At 48.1% G+C, this 16,153-nt stretch overlaps 1 protein-coding gene across 1 annotated transcript in view; it reads left to right on the forward strand.

The window, feature by feature from the left end:
- Nucleotides 1-16,153, forward strand: part of LOC142590612 (integrator complex subunit 7-like) — a 145,934-nt gene that overhangs the window by 80,134 nt on the left and 49,647 nt on the right. Inside the window, exons 10-11 of the mRNA XM_075702931.1 lie at nt 12,409-12,554; nt 15,175-15,351. Of these exons, the coding sequence (XP_075559046.1) occupies nt 12,409-12,554; nt 15,175-15,351 (323 nt within the window). The remainder of the gene's footprint in view (nt 1-12,408; nt 12,555-15,174; nt 15,352-16,153) is intronic.

Raw genomic sequence — 16,153 nt, forward strand, 5'->3', positions numbered from 1 at the left:
GGGCTCGGGTGATGTGGGCTGAATGGGTGCCTGGCATACGGGCCGTGCTGATGTGGGGGTCGTGGGCTGAACGGTTGCCTCATCCTCAGGATTTATTTGAAGATGCTCTCGTTGGACCCATTGGCTGACGGTCTCCCTCCATGGGCTGGTCCCGCTCGTGCACACCTGTCGTGCTCCCGGGCACACCCGCCGGGACTATCTGGGGGCCCGCGTACGGCAGGTGCTCTGGAATGGCTGGCTGGGATGGCTGGCATGGGGTAGACGTATCTGCGTGCTGGGAATAACTGGCCAGACGCAGATGAACAACGTCAACGAAATGCACTCTGCTCATCGTGTCCACCAAGTATGTGACAGGGCTAATGACCTTCACTATTCAGCCGTCAGTCCACGCTGTTTTCTCCCCTCTGACCGTTTTAACGTAGACGCGGTCCCCTTCCATGAAGAAGCACCATGGAGAGCGACCTCGGTCGCGTTGAGCCTTGGACTTTTGTTGCCCCTTTAGCATGTCTTCTTGAAATGATGGCTTTAGCAGCGACAGCTTTGTACGCGGCGCCCTTTTTAGAAACAGTTCAGCTGGTGAGCGGCCCGTTACTGCGCATGGAGTTGTCCGGTAGGCAAGCAAAATATGGTCTAGGTGTTCTCGTAGCGTCCTGTGGCTGCCGGAAGCGCTATCATGGAGTAGTTGCTTACGCAAGGTTTTCTTTACTGTTTGCAAACACCTCTCAGCTGCTCCATTAGACTGCGGGTGATAAGGTGGGCTGTACGTGTGACGCACTCCCCATGACTTGACTCAAGAAAATCATTGAACTCGCGTGCTGTAAACTGGGGGCTATCTGACACTAGCTGTTCCGGCAACCCGTATGCAGCAAAGAGGGTACGAAGCCGTTCAGTGGTGTTCAAGGCCGTTGTCGACTTCATGTGAAAGACATCAATCCACTTCGAATAAGAGTCAACACACAGCAAGAATGAAGCGCCTTCGCACTCGAAAAAATCAATGTGTACTCTTTGCCAGCAGTGAGCGGGAAATGGCCAGGGTTCCAAAGGGGCGCGGGGAGCGCTACTCTGCGTTGCTTGGCAGATTTTGCAACTTTTCACGACGGTTTCGATGGCTGCGTCAAGCCCAGGCCACCACACTAGGCCGTGAGCTAACATCTTCATTCGGACTATTCCAGGGTGCTCAGCATGCAGTAATGCCAACACATATTCTTGCAGTTTGGGCGGAACGACCCTGCTACCCCATGTCACGCATCCTTGCTCTAACGATAGTTCCATTCGTCTGGTGTGGTATGGTCGTAGCTCGGCTTCTACTTGCAGTGGCCATCCACTACGCGTAAGTTCAGCAACCTTGCACAGCACTTTGTCCTGTCTGGTAGCCTTGGCAACATCTCTGGCTGACAGCGGCGTCGTTTCAAAAACTGCCACACAGTCGGCCTCTTCATCCTTTGCTTGACTTGGAAATGGCAGTCTCGATAACGCATCGGGCACTTCCATTTGGGACCCTTTCCGATACCTAAGCTCGTAACGATATCCCGCCAAGATAAGCGCCCATCGTTGCATGTGCGCAGCAGCCAAAGTTGGTATCTGTTTGCAGGCACCTAGAATGCCGAGTAATGGCTGGTGGTCCATGAAAAGCGTAAAACGACGGCCGTACAGATATCGATGAAACTTTTTCAACCCATATATTATGGCCAACGCTTCTCTTTCAATTTGCGAGTACGCGCGTTCCGCTGGCGATAATGTTCGAGAGGCAAACGCAATGGGCCTTTCGTCCCTGTTTGGTTGCACATGCGAAATCACTGCGCCCAGTCCGTACTGGGATGCATCGCAACTGAGTACAAGCGGTTGCTTTGGGTTATAGTAGCAGAGTACTGGGCTCGACGTGAGCAGCTTCTTTTTTTGTGGAAAGCAGCAGCGCATTCTTTGGACCAGTGCCACCGCAGGCCTTTCTTTAAAAGAGCGTACAGCGATGCTGCCACGGTCGCCAAGTTCGACAGGAACTTGGAATAAAAGGTCACCATGCCCAAGAATGATTTCAATTCTGTTGCGTTTGAGGGTTCTGGCGCAGCCGTAATTGCTTTAACTTTTGATCCCAAAGGCTGCATTCCGGCTGCAGATATCCGGTGGCCCAGGTACTGAACTTCCCTTTGAAAAAAACGGCCGTGGCTTAGCTTGGTTAAGCCTGGTGATTGCGAAGCAATAGTGTACACAGAGAAGTGTACACTATCCCTGTTCAGACAACTATCCCTGTTCAGAGGAGTGAGATGTATCATTATCGACGAGGTCAGCATGTTATCTTCGGACCTGCTTCGACAAGTGGACCGGCAGCTTTGTGAAATAAGGCCGGACAGGATGTTGGAACCCTTTGGGGGCTTCGATATCATTCTATGTGGAGACATGAGGCAGCTGCCGCCCATTAGAGCATCCGAGCTGTACAAGCGGCCAAAGTCGTGTGGAGCCGTGTATAACACAGATGTTCTACCGTGGCATCACCTGGAATACTTCCCCCTAACTCAAGTTGTCCGCCAAAGCGACGCAGTCTTCTCAACTCTCTTAACCAAGATTGGCGATGGCACGTTGTCGCCGAGCTGCATACTGGGCACGCCGCTTAGAAAGTCGTTCTTCTCGTTCTTCTTCCGTCTCTGTAGCTCGCTGATGCTTCCTCTTTGCATTCTGCCGAGCTGCCTTGTTCGTAGGCACCATCGTAACATCTGGCTGTATGACTGCCTTGGCGAGAGGAGCGGAGCTGTTTTATACAGCTGGTGTGACGTCACACCGACCGTAGCGCCCCTGGTGAGAGGAGCGGGAGTTAGGCCGCCGTTGGTGGCTACCGCCTCGCCTCGTGACGGCGTGAGATGGGGCCCCGTTTTTACACAGCTGGTGTGACGTCACTCTAGGTCACGTGGTGTGACGTCACGCAGCGAGGTCACGCTAAAGGTCAATGGTGCCTACCACCGCCTCGCCACGGAACGGGCTGAAGTGCGACCTAAGGTAGTATTGCTTCGCAATAAAACTTGCATTTTTCCTCTTGAAGAGGTACATTGTGGGCCTGAAACCGCTGGAGTACTTGTTCTAGCCGCTCGCGACAGTCCGACGTGGTGGTACCCCCAACGATTACATCATCAATGTAGCATCCTACGTGAGGAATACCACTGATAATTCTGTCCATAAGCGACTGGAATACTGCCAGAGTGCTTGCAATGCCAAAGGGCAGATGCTGGTACTGGAAGAGCCCTTTATGCGTGTTTATCGTCAAGAGTGACTTGGAGTCTTCACATAGCTCTACTTGCTGGTATGCAGAGGCTAGATCCAAAATGCAAAAAACACTCAAGCCCTCTAAAGCTGCAAACAAGTCTTCTGGTAGCGGAAGCGGGTAATGCTCTGTTTTCAGCACGGCGTTCACAGTGATGTTATAGTCGCCACACAACCGGACGTCTGCCCCTCCGTCCTTTGGCACAGCGACGAAGGGTGTTGCCCAATCGCTCCATGTTACCCGCTTCACGACGCCGGCTTCCTCCCAAGTATCCAGCTTATTTCTTACTGGTTCAACAAGAGCAAAAGGTACCTTACGTGCTCTGCAGAATACGGGTTTGCTGTCCGGTTTTATTAGTATTTGCGCTTTGAACCCGGAAATTGGTTCTAACTGCTTCGAAAAAACAGGCACAAATTTCTGTTTCAGCTCAGTGACAATGTCTACTGACCTTATAGCAGCGACTTCGTTCCAATTTACCTTTAGTCGACTCAGCCAGTTTCTTCCCAATAGGCATGACCACTGCTTTCCTGCATCATCGACTGTTATCAGGGGAAGGACGCAAGTCTGCTTGTTGTATTTTACTTGCACGTCGACCGAACCAAGAACTGGGACAAGCTCGCCCGTGTACGTTCTTAACGGATCAGCCACCGCCTCCAGGGGCAGGTGCGCCCAGTTCTGCTGATAGATTGCCTTTGGCATCACCGTCACTGAGGCGCCCATGTCTATTTGCATGGTCACGTTGTGGCCCTCTACATCCACGGTAACATAATATGCGGACTTGTTGCTGGTGATACTACAGATCTGCAAATCATTATCCGATTCTTCTGTGGAGTCGTCCACCCAATTTAATTCTTTGCGTGGTCCGGTTCCCCGCCTGCACATTGTCCTAAGATGACCTTGCGTGCCACAGTTGTGGCACTTGTACCTGCGGTATTGACATGTTCTTTCCGAGTGGTTTTTTCCACATCGGAAACATTCTATTGGTTCTGTCGCGACTCCTCGCCTGCAGTTCTCTATTTGCCTGCTTTCTGCTGTCAGGTCCGTCTGACGAGCTGCTTCCTCAGACTTAATTTGTTGCGACTGCTTCGATGCCATTTCGCGGTTCAGAGCAATTTTGCAAGCCCCTTCAAAGGTCAAAACCCCAGCGTCAGCCGCAAACAGCTCCCGCTGGGTGTCCGCGCATCGCAGTCCCTCTACAAGCCTGTCCCTCAAGGCTTGGTCAAGAAAGTCACCGAATGCGCAACTTCCGGCTAAATTCTTCAGCTGGAGTATGAAGTCTGTCACGCTTTCTTGTTCAAACTGTACGCGGTGGTTGAATCTGCATCGTTCCGCTACGATGGCTTTCCGGGGGCTGTAATAGTTCTTCAGAACCGCTTTAGCTTCATCGTACGTTTTACTGGACGGCGCATTGGGTACGAGCAGGTTTTTCAGCATTTCGTATGATTTCGGTCCTACGACCGTCAAGAATACGGCTAATTTCTTGCTGTCGGCTACCTCATTTGCCTCCACATACAACTCGAACCGTTCCACATACGAGTCAAAACTTTCGGCCTTCTCGTCAAAGCAATCAATTCTTTCCACCTTTGACATGTTGCCGTTTCCTTGAGGTTCCGCCGCCCTGGCCTGGTTGCCTGCCGCGCTTGTTGTCAGCATCCGCCACGGTCCCGGGAAGCCACTTGCGTCGGTCCCACCCTCGTTGCCATGTGTTGTGTACTACGTGCGGACGGGGACGCGCCCAGGCGCGCAGCGTGACGAGCAAGAAGACCAGCGGGCTCCGGAACAGAGAATGCTTTATTCGGAACAGCGCGTGCTTCTTACACACGCTGGCGGTCGCTTATCCGCTTCTGATAGCAAGCACTGAACGACGCCTGTCGGCGCTATCACACTTTTTTGCTCCACATCACAAATCTTTGAAAGCTTATCCAGACCAGAAAATACTAAGGGTGTGCGAATACTGGAATATCACAAAATATAATCGAATAGAGAACGTTTGAACAATTCAATTCACAAAACGAGCATCTACTACTCGATTTTTTTTAATATTCATTATATTCACTGCAGAGACTTGCCTAGTGTCGCATGTTGCCTGGGCCATGCAGCCCCTTAGGCTTGGTGCCATGCAAGCAAAAGGTTTTCAACACAAACTTTTTTGGGGCACAAAGAGAAGTGCCAAGTGCGCCAAGGATGGTCTGCTGCAGCTGATATGGCTGACGTGGTCCCGAGCTGCATCTGTATGAGCGCCTCTGCATTGTGCACTCCCTTACGTCAGCTCGGGGCATCGCATACGAAGCACCTGAATGCCGAAATTCTCAGAATGGTCGCATTGGCCAGGGCTGCCTCTGTCAGTACAAGATTTGTCCGTGTCGACAGGACCAATCGAAAATATAATGCAACGCAGACACAGGCAATGGCAACAGAAGCATCGGGTATCTAGGAAAGTGTGAAAGCATCTGCAAAGATCGTGCTTATTAGACATCAGAGGACACGTAGATCCGGTTTGATATGCAGTGATGAAATTGGTGCCACTTCCACAGCAGTCAGTTTAACTTGTGCGTTCAGTCTCAGGATTGATCACTGAAGAACTGCCCATGGAAACGTAGTGGTAAGCATTCTGCGATAGATTGTGGGCAGCTATCACATCAGTTAGCGGTAAATTTTCATCGCAGCCACATTGCCTAGACCATTAGGCCTAATTGGCATTGCTTCGTCGAGCATCAGTGACTAAAGTTACTTTTTGGTGCCGAGTTGGCGCAGATTTATTCACACCAGCTGCGCGACACTTGGAAAGCCAACAAACTGTCTTGCAAACGAAAGTGAGTGGACGAGATGGCAACAAAGCTGTTCACTGATGGGCACCATCTTTGCAACACGCTGTATGGTGGCCTCTCATTCTTGATGCCCTTTGTAGACACACATCAGTCTATTTTTGTAGCTTGCAGCAACCCCTTACAACACTAGCTTTAGATTTACACAGCGGGCACAAAAGTGTTGTGTGACTGGTGCACTTATCACCCAGCTGCACTCACCAATGCAGATGGACAGCGAGTGGACGAGGAAGGTGGTGAGGAGTGTCACAAACACTTGCCATGATCCTCCCAATTTAAGAATCTTTGGCTGGATGCAAATAATGCCAAACCTGCAAATGAAGAAATGGCTAGTTTTTACTGTTGATGCCTACCATGGCCGACTCGCACAGCACCAATGATGGCTTTGCAAAGTGTGGTGATCAAGTTACGTGATGCATGGCCTCCACTTTCTTCTTTCACGCAGATTGGCCCTACAATATTTCATAACAAAGATGGAAAAGTTCTTTTGTATCGTGGAAGTGGAAAGCAATACTTTCTATGCAGTGAATAAAAGATTGCCGGGAAACAGATGTCGACTATTAAATTCGGAACATCATTGTAACCGAACATCATTAGTTTATTAGTTTTGAAGGGAAAAAAGCAGTTAATTCTTTCCAACAGAAATTATATTGATAAAAGAATATTTTCAAGACCTTCATCTGATATGTAACCAGTGCTGGCATACTTATTTGGAATTCCCTTTAACAAGACCGTACATACAGTTAAACCTCGATATAATGAAGTCGGTAAAATTGGCAATTCACTTTGTTATATCGAAATTTCATTGTATTGAAATTTGACCTTTTAATGCAAATAAGTACAGTTGTCAACTGATTTTATTTTGCAAGGAAAGACGCCGCAGAATTTGTCAAATTATCGGGTAATCGGAAAAAGCAAATTTGAATGAGAAAACAATTCATTTTGATGAATTTGGGAGTTGGCGACGAATGATACGGTTTCATGCCACATTGACGATATTTTCACATAGGCAGTACGAATTAAGCAAAGCCAGTCACTGTGGCTTTTGCTCGCACTGCACCTCCGCGGCTGATAGTGTCGCCTGCAGCAGGGAGCAAGGGCTTCATCTGCCTCTCACTCAATGGGTCACCAGAACTTGAGATTATGCAAGCTTCAACACTAAACGTGCGGGAAGACAGCTTACAGGATGCCGTGCCATCTTGATCGGCATGGCTGCATGCGTGCTGAGCTGTGCTTACAACCATGCGCAACCTTGGCCGAGACGCGCTACCAGAAATGAATATGTGCGCCAACTTAGCTCCCACTTCCCCGCACCCTCACGCACATTTTATCAATTACTGCGAGCTTGCTCACCCCCTCCTCTTTTCCTTTGCTCACGTGGGAAGGCTGCACTCGCAAAGCCATCATCTTCCTGTCTCACCCTCGCACACTTTCACTCGCACCTAAAGCACACAGTGCGCAGGGCGTGATGGGATCTTATTGCACTTGGACTTTATATGAGTCGCTCTCCTCACAGGGCGCTTGATTTGAGAGGTGCGTTTGCAAGCAGCCACTTGTAATTGAATCATTTGACCATCGACATTCATGGAAGTTTCAATTTATTGTCTCGGCATTCCTTTGTGGCTACAGTGAAATTTTGTTATATTGAAGTTGCATACAAACACACTTCGTTATATATAGAGAATTTCGTTATATTAAAGTTCATTGTATCGAGGTTTAACTGTATATCTTGGTTTTCTATGTACCTAAGTTGCGCATAATTTGCTATATTGCCACGTAAGAGTGACAGTGAAGGAGGCAGCAAAACTGTGATTGATGAAACTAGCATTTTATTTACGAACCTGTGCCCTCAAAAACAGGCTACACTCAAAGAACAACGATAGTGGCGAACACAGTCGGCGATCGGCAAAATCCCTCATCTGCCAGTCAAGTGCATCTGCTTTTATACATCAATCATCGAATGTTCCAGAGTAGTCATTGGTGCTCACGTGTCTTCCAGAAAGTTCTATACCATTCGCGTAACGCATACGTGAAATGAGATTACACAAGGTTTGGTGACAACAGACAGCGGATAGAACCATCGATACCATTAGAGAAATTTCCGATACATGCAGGTGCATCCTGCGCTGTGCAATAACCTTGGTTAGGCTGTGAAAAGCGGTCACCCGAAAAAGATAAGTACACGTGTCAATGCCCTCCTCTCAAAAAGCATCATCCAGATGCTACAAACATAACAGGAGAACGAAAAACAAAAAGGACACTTATTAAACAAAAGTAACAAAACGACAAAGAAGCAAAGTGCAAAGTAACACAGTCCAAAGAAAGTCTAAAGTTCAGCTGTGCAAAATCCCGAAGTTCATTAGCGCTGGTAGAACGGCTTAATGGGGGAGGCTACCCTCGGATACCAACTTATTTGTTTTTTGAGATATCTTAATAAAATTTTCAGGATAGACTCGTAGCAAAAGCATTAGTAGAACTACAAAATTTCATGCAGTCACGTTTACTGGTTGTCAAGTTACACCAATTATGTCAGAATGGCGCAAATGGTTTTCTCATTCCAGGTCTGGAGAATATTCAAAAGGTGCTGCAACTGTCAAATTCACTATGATGATTCCCACGTGGATGTGTCAGGGCAAGACAGAGCCCTTTTTTAAAATTTCCTTGTTCAAAAATTTTAGCAGACCACCGAATTTAGTGTTGGTGATTAAGATTTTATAAATCAAATTTTGACTATATATCGCAAATCACAGACACAATATATATAAAAAAATGGGCTTGTCTTGCCCTCAGAAATTTATTCGGATACACAATAAAAAAACTTCTGGAAATCTGATGAGCGTTTACAGAGATATGGCTGGAACAAGCAGCCTCACCAGCCAAAAAAAGTCATTTTGAGAAAATGAGCTTTGAAAGTTTTGAGCACACATATTGGTCTAAAGTGACCCTGCAGCATAAGTGGAGGTCTCCTTAGGCACCCTCTTTTTTTTTCCGCCTTTCCACCTTCTCTTGCAATGGCTTTTTGGCCTTTTTCAAGCGCAGAGGATCTTTCTCGGCTGCCCGTTGAATGGCCAGGTGTCAACCCCACTGACGAACGTAGCTCTTGAGTGGCCCTGTGGCAGCCAGCATTATATCTTAAAGGTGCCTCATGCAGTGCTGTCTCCACAGCATGGAGTGGCATGATTCTGATGCATTCTGCGTCTTTGCTCCCAGGCAGCGTTGCAGAAGAGAAGCCTGTGAGAGGCGCTCATAAACAGGTAGCAGTGCTTCTGCAACATAGCCTGGAAGATTGTACCGATGCTTCGGAGGTGGCACACGATCACTCTTGCTGGTGTTAAGACGACACCACGAGTCTGCACCCTCAGGGCACAAGTCGTGGTGAGAATCCTCGTCCGTCAGTGTCACGTGGTGGTACGATGTCATCACTGCATGCTGCATTGCAGCCACATCGTTGGAATTGTTCTGTAGGGCCCAGCCATAATAGCCGGTCAACTTGTCGATGGGGGCCTTTATCAGCCTGCCGTTCCCTCCTAAAGCTTTGTCACTTTTCTGCCCAAGGTCGCGCAGTGCTGTTCCCATGCTCTTCTGGACGTGGTTCAGGCATTTCTCTTTCGAAATGGGGACTAGTCCATAAACATTTTCTTGCACAAGGGCAGAGAAGGTGGCACAATCTCCTTGAGACACGAGCGTTGTGTAACGGAGGTTGTGCTTTGGCACCGAACGTGAGAAAAGGATGACAGCTGCCTCAACCTCCATCCTCCCAGGCTTAGAGTCAGTGTTTTTTGGGCACACATGATTCTCCTGCCAGCTTGCGTAGCCTGGGTCTTCAGGCTTTGGTCCCACTTGGCAACTAAGGCACTGGTTCGATAAAACAATGGCATCCAAGATGGGGCCCGTATGATATTCAATTATTGCACCAACTGCAATATGGGACGTGCAGCCACGCTTGTGCCATGTTCCATCAAAGTCTACTGTGATATCTCTGCTGAAATATGGATCCATTTCCTTGTAGGTGGTTTTCACAGCAGAAGCAGATTCTGCATAGAACTTGTCTATGCACTATGTCTGCGGTTCCCTGAATTTCTTCAAGTGCTTCTAGAAAGTCTTATGATGCAGGCCACGATGGGGCACGCTCATCGCTGCCCAAAAGTCATTGAGGGCTGCTTGTCCCTTCCCTATCTGTTTTGTTGCCACAATGGCTCTTATATTCACGTCACGGGCCATTGAGTCATCCTGACGAGCAGAACTCCACGAGCTTGCAACTACTCCACAATGTCAACATAGCAGCTCAAGCTTTGTTGCGAGTTCAAGTTGGGTACCTCCTTGAACCTTCATCCCAGTCACGAAGCACTGCTGGCACGGGGTCCCGGATAGCAGGTCGCCTAGGGCATTCATTTGCACAAGAAGAAATTTTTTGCCTTCACTTGTAGAGCTGGCAGCTTCAGGATCTCACTCCATTGCTTGAAATTTTCGCTCTGTCGCTGACATATAGTGCCAAGTCCTCGTTGCACAGCAGCGCGTTTTTTATCCGCCACCTCTTTCACCTCGTATGTAAGGAAACGTGTTTTCAAGTGCACGGTGCTTCAAGCGCACAGTGGCCGCTGTCGATTAGCACGAGACACCAGGCACACTCATCAAGACAAATTCTTGCACTGGTGGAGCAGGAGTCACGTTGCTAGAAGCGTCGACGCAACCATGCTCTTGCGTAGATGAAGCAGAAGCTGCCCCACAGGAATTCATTATATTACAATTTGCTGATATTCAATATTCGCACACCCTTTCTATGTAGTCCACCCTTACTAGCAAAAATTAATGAGACCTGAGAAGAAGTCATCAAAATCTATGACAACACGGTGAGATGGTGTGGGAACTTGCATTCTGTCTTATCAAACCTCTTCTCGTGGTAAGAGTGCCTTTTGCTGGTGTTCTAGAAGCTCAATTTACTGATAAAGATAAAATAATTTTTTTCTCTTTAATGTCCCTGTGAAGCCTACCTCTTCTTTGCCTACCTCTTTGGAGTTTGGTGTGTCATTTGTTTCACCTTATCGGCTGTGCAGGAGGACCTTTCACCTGTACATCCAGCTAGCTGATAATGAAGATAGAAAGTTTACGCCTAAGAATGAAGCCTGTGCACCTGTGCAGTTATTCATTCGCAACCATATCTGCTGTATGCCAGTTCTACAGATTTAGTGAAACAAAACTAGCTTTGGTTCGGATACCATGGTTGTAGTGAAGCTTCCTTTGTGGCTGCTGAAGGTTTAGTAGCTATTGTCACCCAGTGTGGTGGCTCAGTCACTAAAGCATTTTGTGCTTCCAAGCCCAAGGTCATGAGTTCGATTCCCAGCCACATCCTGGTGGTGGGGGGGGATTGCAAAAGTGATGGTGTACTTGTGGTATCTTCGACTGCTCCTCTCCATCCTCCGAATCAGAGTCAGCCAGATACATTGTTCCTCGAACTCGGAGGCAGAGGACAAGCATGCAAGCCGAATGTGTGACTTGCTCTTGGAGGAGCAAATAATGGCAGAGTTGAAACACCATGCGATTTCCGAAAACGTACAATTTCACCTTGCCAAAGCTCCTGGCACTGGCAGAAGAAACAGTGGATGTGCCAGTGGTACAAGCGCTCGTTGAGATTACGGTGAACTGTCGCCAACCAAGGTGATGCTGGGATTTGATGACATAGCAGGAAACACTCTCAATCTCGACGACTGCTCCGACAACAGGGCTCAGAGCGCATGAGAGCGCTCGGGACTGGAGGAGAACGATCGGTAAGAACCAGCCGAGCACAAGATGCGCGCTCTCTTTCAACCAGTTGAAGACAGCACTGCTCGCAAGAGTGCCTTAGAGCAGTCCGAAACGAGCAGCTGAAGTTGTCATTAGATTTAGGTGCGTTTAAAGGAGAACGCCAGGGGTTCGAAATTATTATGTATCCCTTCACCACAGTGTCCCTTACAATCCACTGTACTGTTTTATGTTAAACCTCAAAATTAAATTTTTTTATTTTAGACGTTGTAGTTAGTGGTGCCACTGTAGCTAAGAATGATTGCAGGATGCATCTGTTGTCAAAATACACAGCACAAGCTGCGAGAAAATACCACTCGGTGACGCTTATCGTGTTGTGCCGTTTCATCTTGCTGCCTCGTCAAAGCTTCATTTACGCAGATTCCCGCAGTGCACGGGCAGTTTGCAGGAATTTTTTATTGCGTCCAAGGAGTTCGAGCAAGCAATGCGCGGATTTCTGGCGTGTCCCACTTTGCTGACTTGTGCCACCATCTGCTATAGACCACAGGCCTGTGGTATTTATGCTACTCTGATTGCATCCCCAATTGTTTGCAGGGGCAGCCATGTTGTCTGTGTGCGAAGGCCTGTGCGCCCTGGGAAGCCGTCGGTGTGGGGTGCTGAGCCGCATCGAGCCTCGCATCCGACAGCTTCTCAGCACAGCCAACAGGGGCGCCATGCCACCGATCCCTCCCAAGGCTCTGGTAAGCCTCCGCATCTTTAAAGTCTCACAGATCTTTAGGTTTTGCTGTGGTTAGAAATGCGTGGTAGAGAAGGGCTGCTGTCACAGTGGCAGTTGGTTTGCATTCTGTTGGCTGCCCAGGTTTGGTTGCACGGTTGGACATCATACAGGGTCCATTATGAAAGTAATGCGCATTATTTTATTATGACGCGACTATCCATGGCAGCGCGGTAAAACTAGTCGGGAAATGGGGTGGGGGTTCTGCCGTGCCAATGCAACCGATTGCCAGTTTACTCCGAGCAGTGGGAGTGGATAACACGGCGCGATGGAGCGTTCACTTGAATGGCGATACGCCAAGAAGTTTTGCGTGAAACTTGGAAAGAATGCAGCCGAAACATTCCAGGTGCTTCAGGAGGCCTTCAAGGACGACTGCATTTCAAGGTCACAGTCTGGGAGGTGGCACAAGGCGTTCAAGCAGGGCCAGGAGGAGGTCACCGACGAACCCCGTTCTGGATGCCCAACGACGGCCAGAACCGTAGAAAACGTGGATCATGTGCGCATTGCGTCCCACCTGTTGATCGAACATCCAGCAAATTGCTGACACCCTACACATGTCCACATTTGCGGTACATGGGATAGTGGCCGAGGATCTGCAAATGCTCAAGGTCTGCACGAAGCTTGTGCCGAAAGTGTTGACGGAAGATCAGAAAGGACTTAGAGTTTTGCGCTGTAAAGAATTGTTGGATTTGATTCAAAATGAGCCAGAGTTTCTTAACTCTGTCATAACCGGAGACGAATCCTGGTTGTTGGACTACGACCGAGGATTGAAAAGGCAGAGCAGCGAGTAGCACACAATATCATCCCCCGCCCCAAGAAAGCGCGAATGAGCAAGTCTCACATCAAAACGATGCTCATTGTCTTCTTTAATGCCCGAGGATTGTTCATGTTGAGTTTGCCCCCCAGGCAAACACTGTCAACTCAGCTTTTTACCTGGAGGTGCTCAAGAGATTGAAACGCCGGGTCGCGCACTTGAGGCCTGACATCAAAGACACGGTGAAGCTCCACCATGACAATGCCTCCAGCCGCATGTCCTTCATTGTTACCAACTTCCTGGCCCGGAGCAACACCCCGGTGGTGCCCCATCCCCCTTATAGCCCCGACTTGGCTCCGTGCAACTTTTTTGTTTCCCCGACTGACGCGAGCGCTGAAAGGAAAGCATTGGGAGACCGTGGAAAACACCCAAAAGCATGTTACAGCATTCCTGAGAGACATTCCCGTCGAGGACTTTCAGGGTACCTTCCAGGCCTGGCAGACACGTCTTTGCAAGTGTATTGATGCAGGGGGAGAGTATTTTGAAGAATTTTAACCATTCGTACAGGTCCAGTCAATAAATCTATTTTTCCCAGGAAATGTGCATTACTTTCATAATGGACCCTGGAGACCTATTGGAGGGTGGCACTTGAACTACAAGGTGCACCATATTAAAGATGGCGAGGCTGAAGGGCAGGCTAGTTATAGTTAGCATTTTATGGTGTGTTTACTCTGTAAGGCTTGCAGTTTTTTTTTCTTTAATTTTTTTGAATAGTGCAGGCCTAACACGAGGCAGGCTTATGGCTATTCACTGAGGCCTCAAATTGCCCTCAGGCTGCTGTGCACCATAAGGCGCATACTAGTAGTGGACTATGAACACTTTATTCAATTGCCCTCGTCACTTCCGCTGCCCCTGTCATATGACGAACTCGCTCAAGCGGCACCCTCTCAAAGCTGGTCACCCTCTGTGGCGTCCACTAGTGTTTAAGATTCCCAATCACTTTGAAGCTCTTGATGGTGGTCTCGAATGGAACCACCCGTTCAATATCCACATGCACACTTTTTGCAGCAGCGTTCTTTTCAAGCGCCTAAGAGCACGATACAGCTAAATGATTTGCAGTGCACCTGATGCTGCCAAAGTGTGCTGACTGTTGGAGAGGTTGAACTGCATCTACGCTGCTTCTGGGTGTTCCGTGATGCCGCATCATCTGGTGATCGATGGTAATGGTCACGACAATGATGATGATGTGTTGGCAGTACTGGAAATGGCGCCACCTAGCAACAGATTACAGAAATTAACCAGCACGTGGGTACACGCATGATGCTAAGTGAACCTTTTCAAGCTTTCGCGCTCCAGTGTCAGGGTGCAGGCTTTACACGAGTAGATACGGGAATTGCTAAGCTTTGAAACACAGGAACAATACAGTTACTTAGTTGAGTATCATTCGGTGACTTGGACTTGACGGTTATTTTCTGGCCTTCTTTATCGCATGTGTGGTTGTAGACTGTAGTTCAACAGTCGTACGGCAGTCTACAAATCTCGGTGTCAAGGCTTAAGAGAGATATTAAAGGCAGCAGAATTTCAGAGTTGGTACGTTCAATCAGTCAGAGTGATGTAAGTTCGTCAACCTCTGAAGAAATTGCGTTTCCTAAGTCTGGATAGTATGCATGCGCTTCATTAGTGCTTTGTTATGCATCTCATGCTGTTCTTGCATAGCAAAATTTACTTGAATGCTGGCAACCATGCGGAAAGAATTGATTGCCCACTGTTAATTTGGCAAAAGGTGAGAGTTTAGCATGGGCTTTGTTTCATGAAAGCTTTTCTCGTGCAGGTGTTACTGTGGACACTCGTGCTGCAGGCAGGTGTGGAAAGAGGCTCTGTTCCCATCTCCTTGGACGAAGGTTTGACAGGCATGGATGCCTGGAGCGTGTACAAAATTGCACGGCAAGCCACCCGCTATGGACACTTCGCGGCCGCTGCACCACTCTTTGCCAGTCTTGCCAATAAGGTCAGTTACCAGCTTTCTTGAGGCAGTATATACTGCCCTAGCTGTGTCAATGTGGATGCGGTGATGAAACTCTTTTGCCTATAGTAAGAATACCCGAGGAGCTTCTCCAATAAGAGTGTGCTATATGTCTGTGCTGTGTCTCTCTGCAGTTGAAATAAGAGACCTTTACAGGTGCATCCAGATCAAGGTAACCTGTACGTCAAAGAAAGCCAAGCTGTATGAGGGAGTTCTCGCATTTTTTGAAAGTTCTGTGTGTCTGGTTTGCACTGTCTATATGGCCGCCATTTTTAAAAGATCAAGCCAGACTACCTTACTGCATCTGAGACTTGTACAATGATTCAATGGATATCGTGGTGCAGTTGCAAGATTGATGTTTGAATAACCGAGCAGGTGTAATAATTAGTGGGCGACTGTAAACAAATTCCTCTTTCCCTTATCTTGGCTATGAACCCTGCAGTGCGACTTGCATTCAGAAACCGAAACTGTCGATTTATACGTGTTTTAATATTTTTGTATTTTTTAGGGGTATAACCCACACCAAAAAATTAATAAATTTGAATGGTAAAATGGTGTGCCTAGGTTATATGTGAATTTCGCCTTGAGGTGTGGATTAACGGCAGCGCGAATTTCACTTTGAGGTACAGTTTCACGGCAGCGTGTCTGCACTGCTGTGAAGCGACACATTCAGGACAGAGTTCTCTACCATCAAAAGTTTCATTGAAGCTGAAGCATGTTGAAGCTTCCTTTTATGGTCACCGATTTTTTTTCTCTTTTCGGGGTTATTTTGCGTTTTGGCTGTGCT

This window comes from Dermacentor variabilis, chromosome 8 (assembly GCF_050947875.1).
Source record: "Dermacentor variabilis isolate Ectoservices chromosome 8, ASM5094787v1, whole genome shotgun sequence".
Classification (NCBI taxonomy): Eukaryota; Metazoa; Arthropoda; class Arachnida; order Ixodida; family Ixodidae; genus Dermacentor; species Dermacentor variabilis.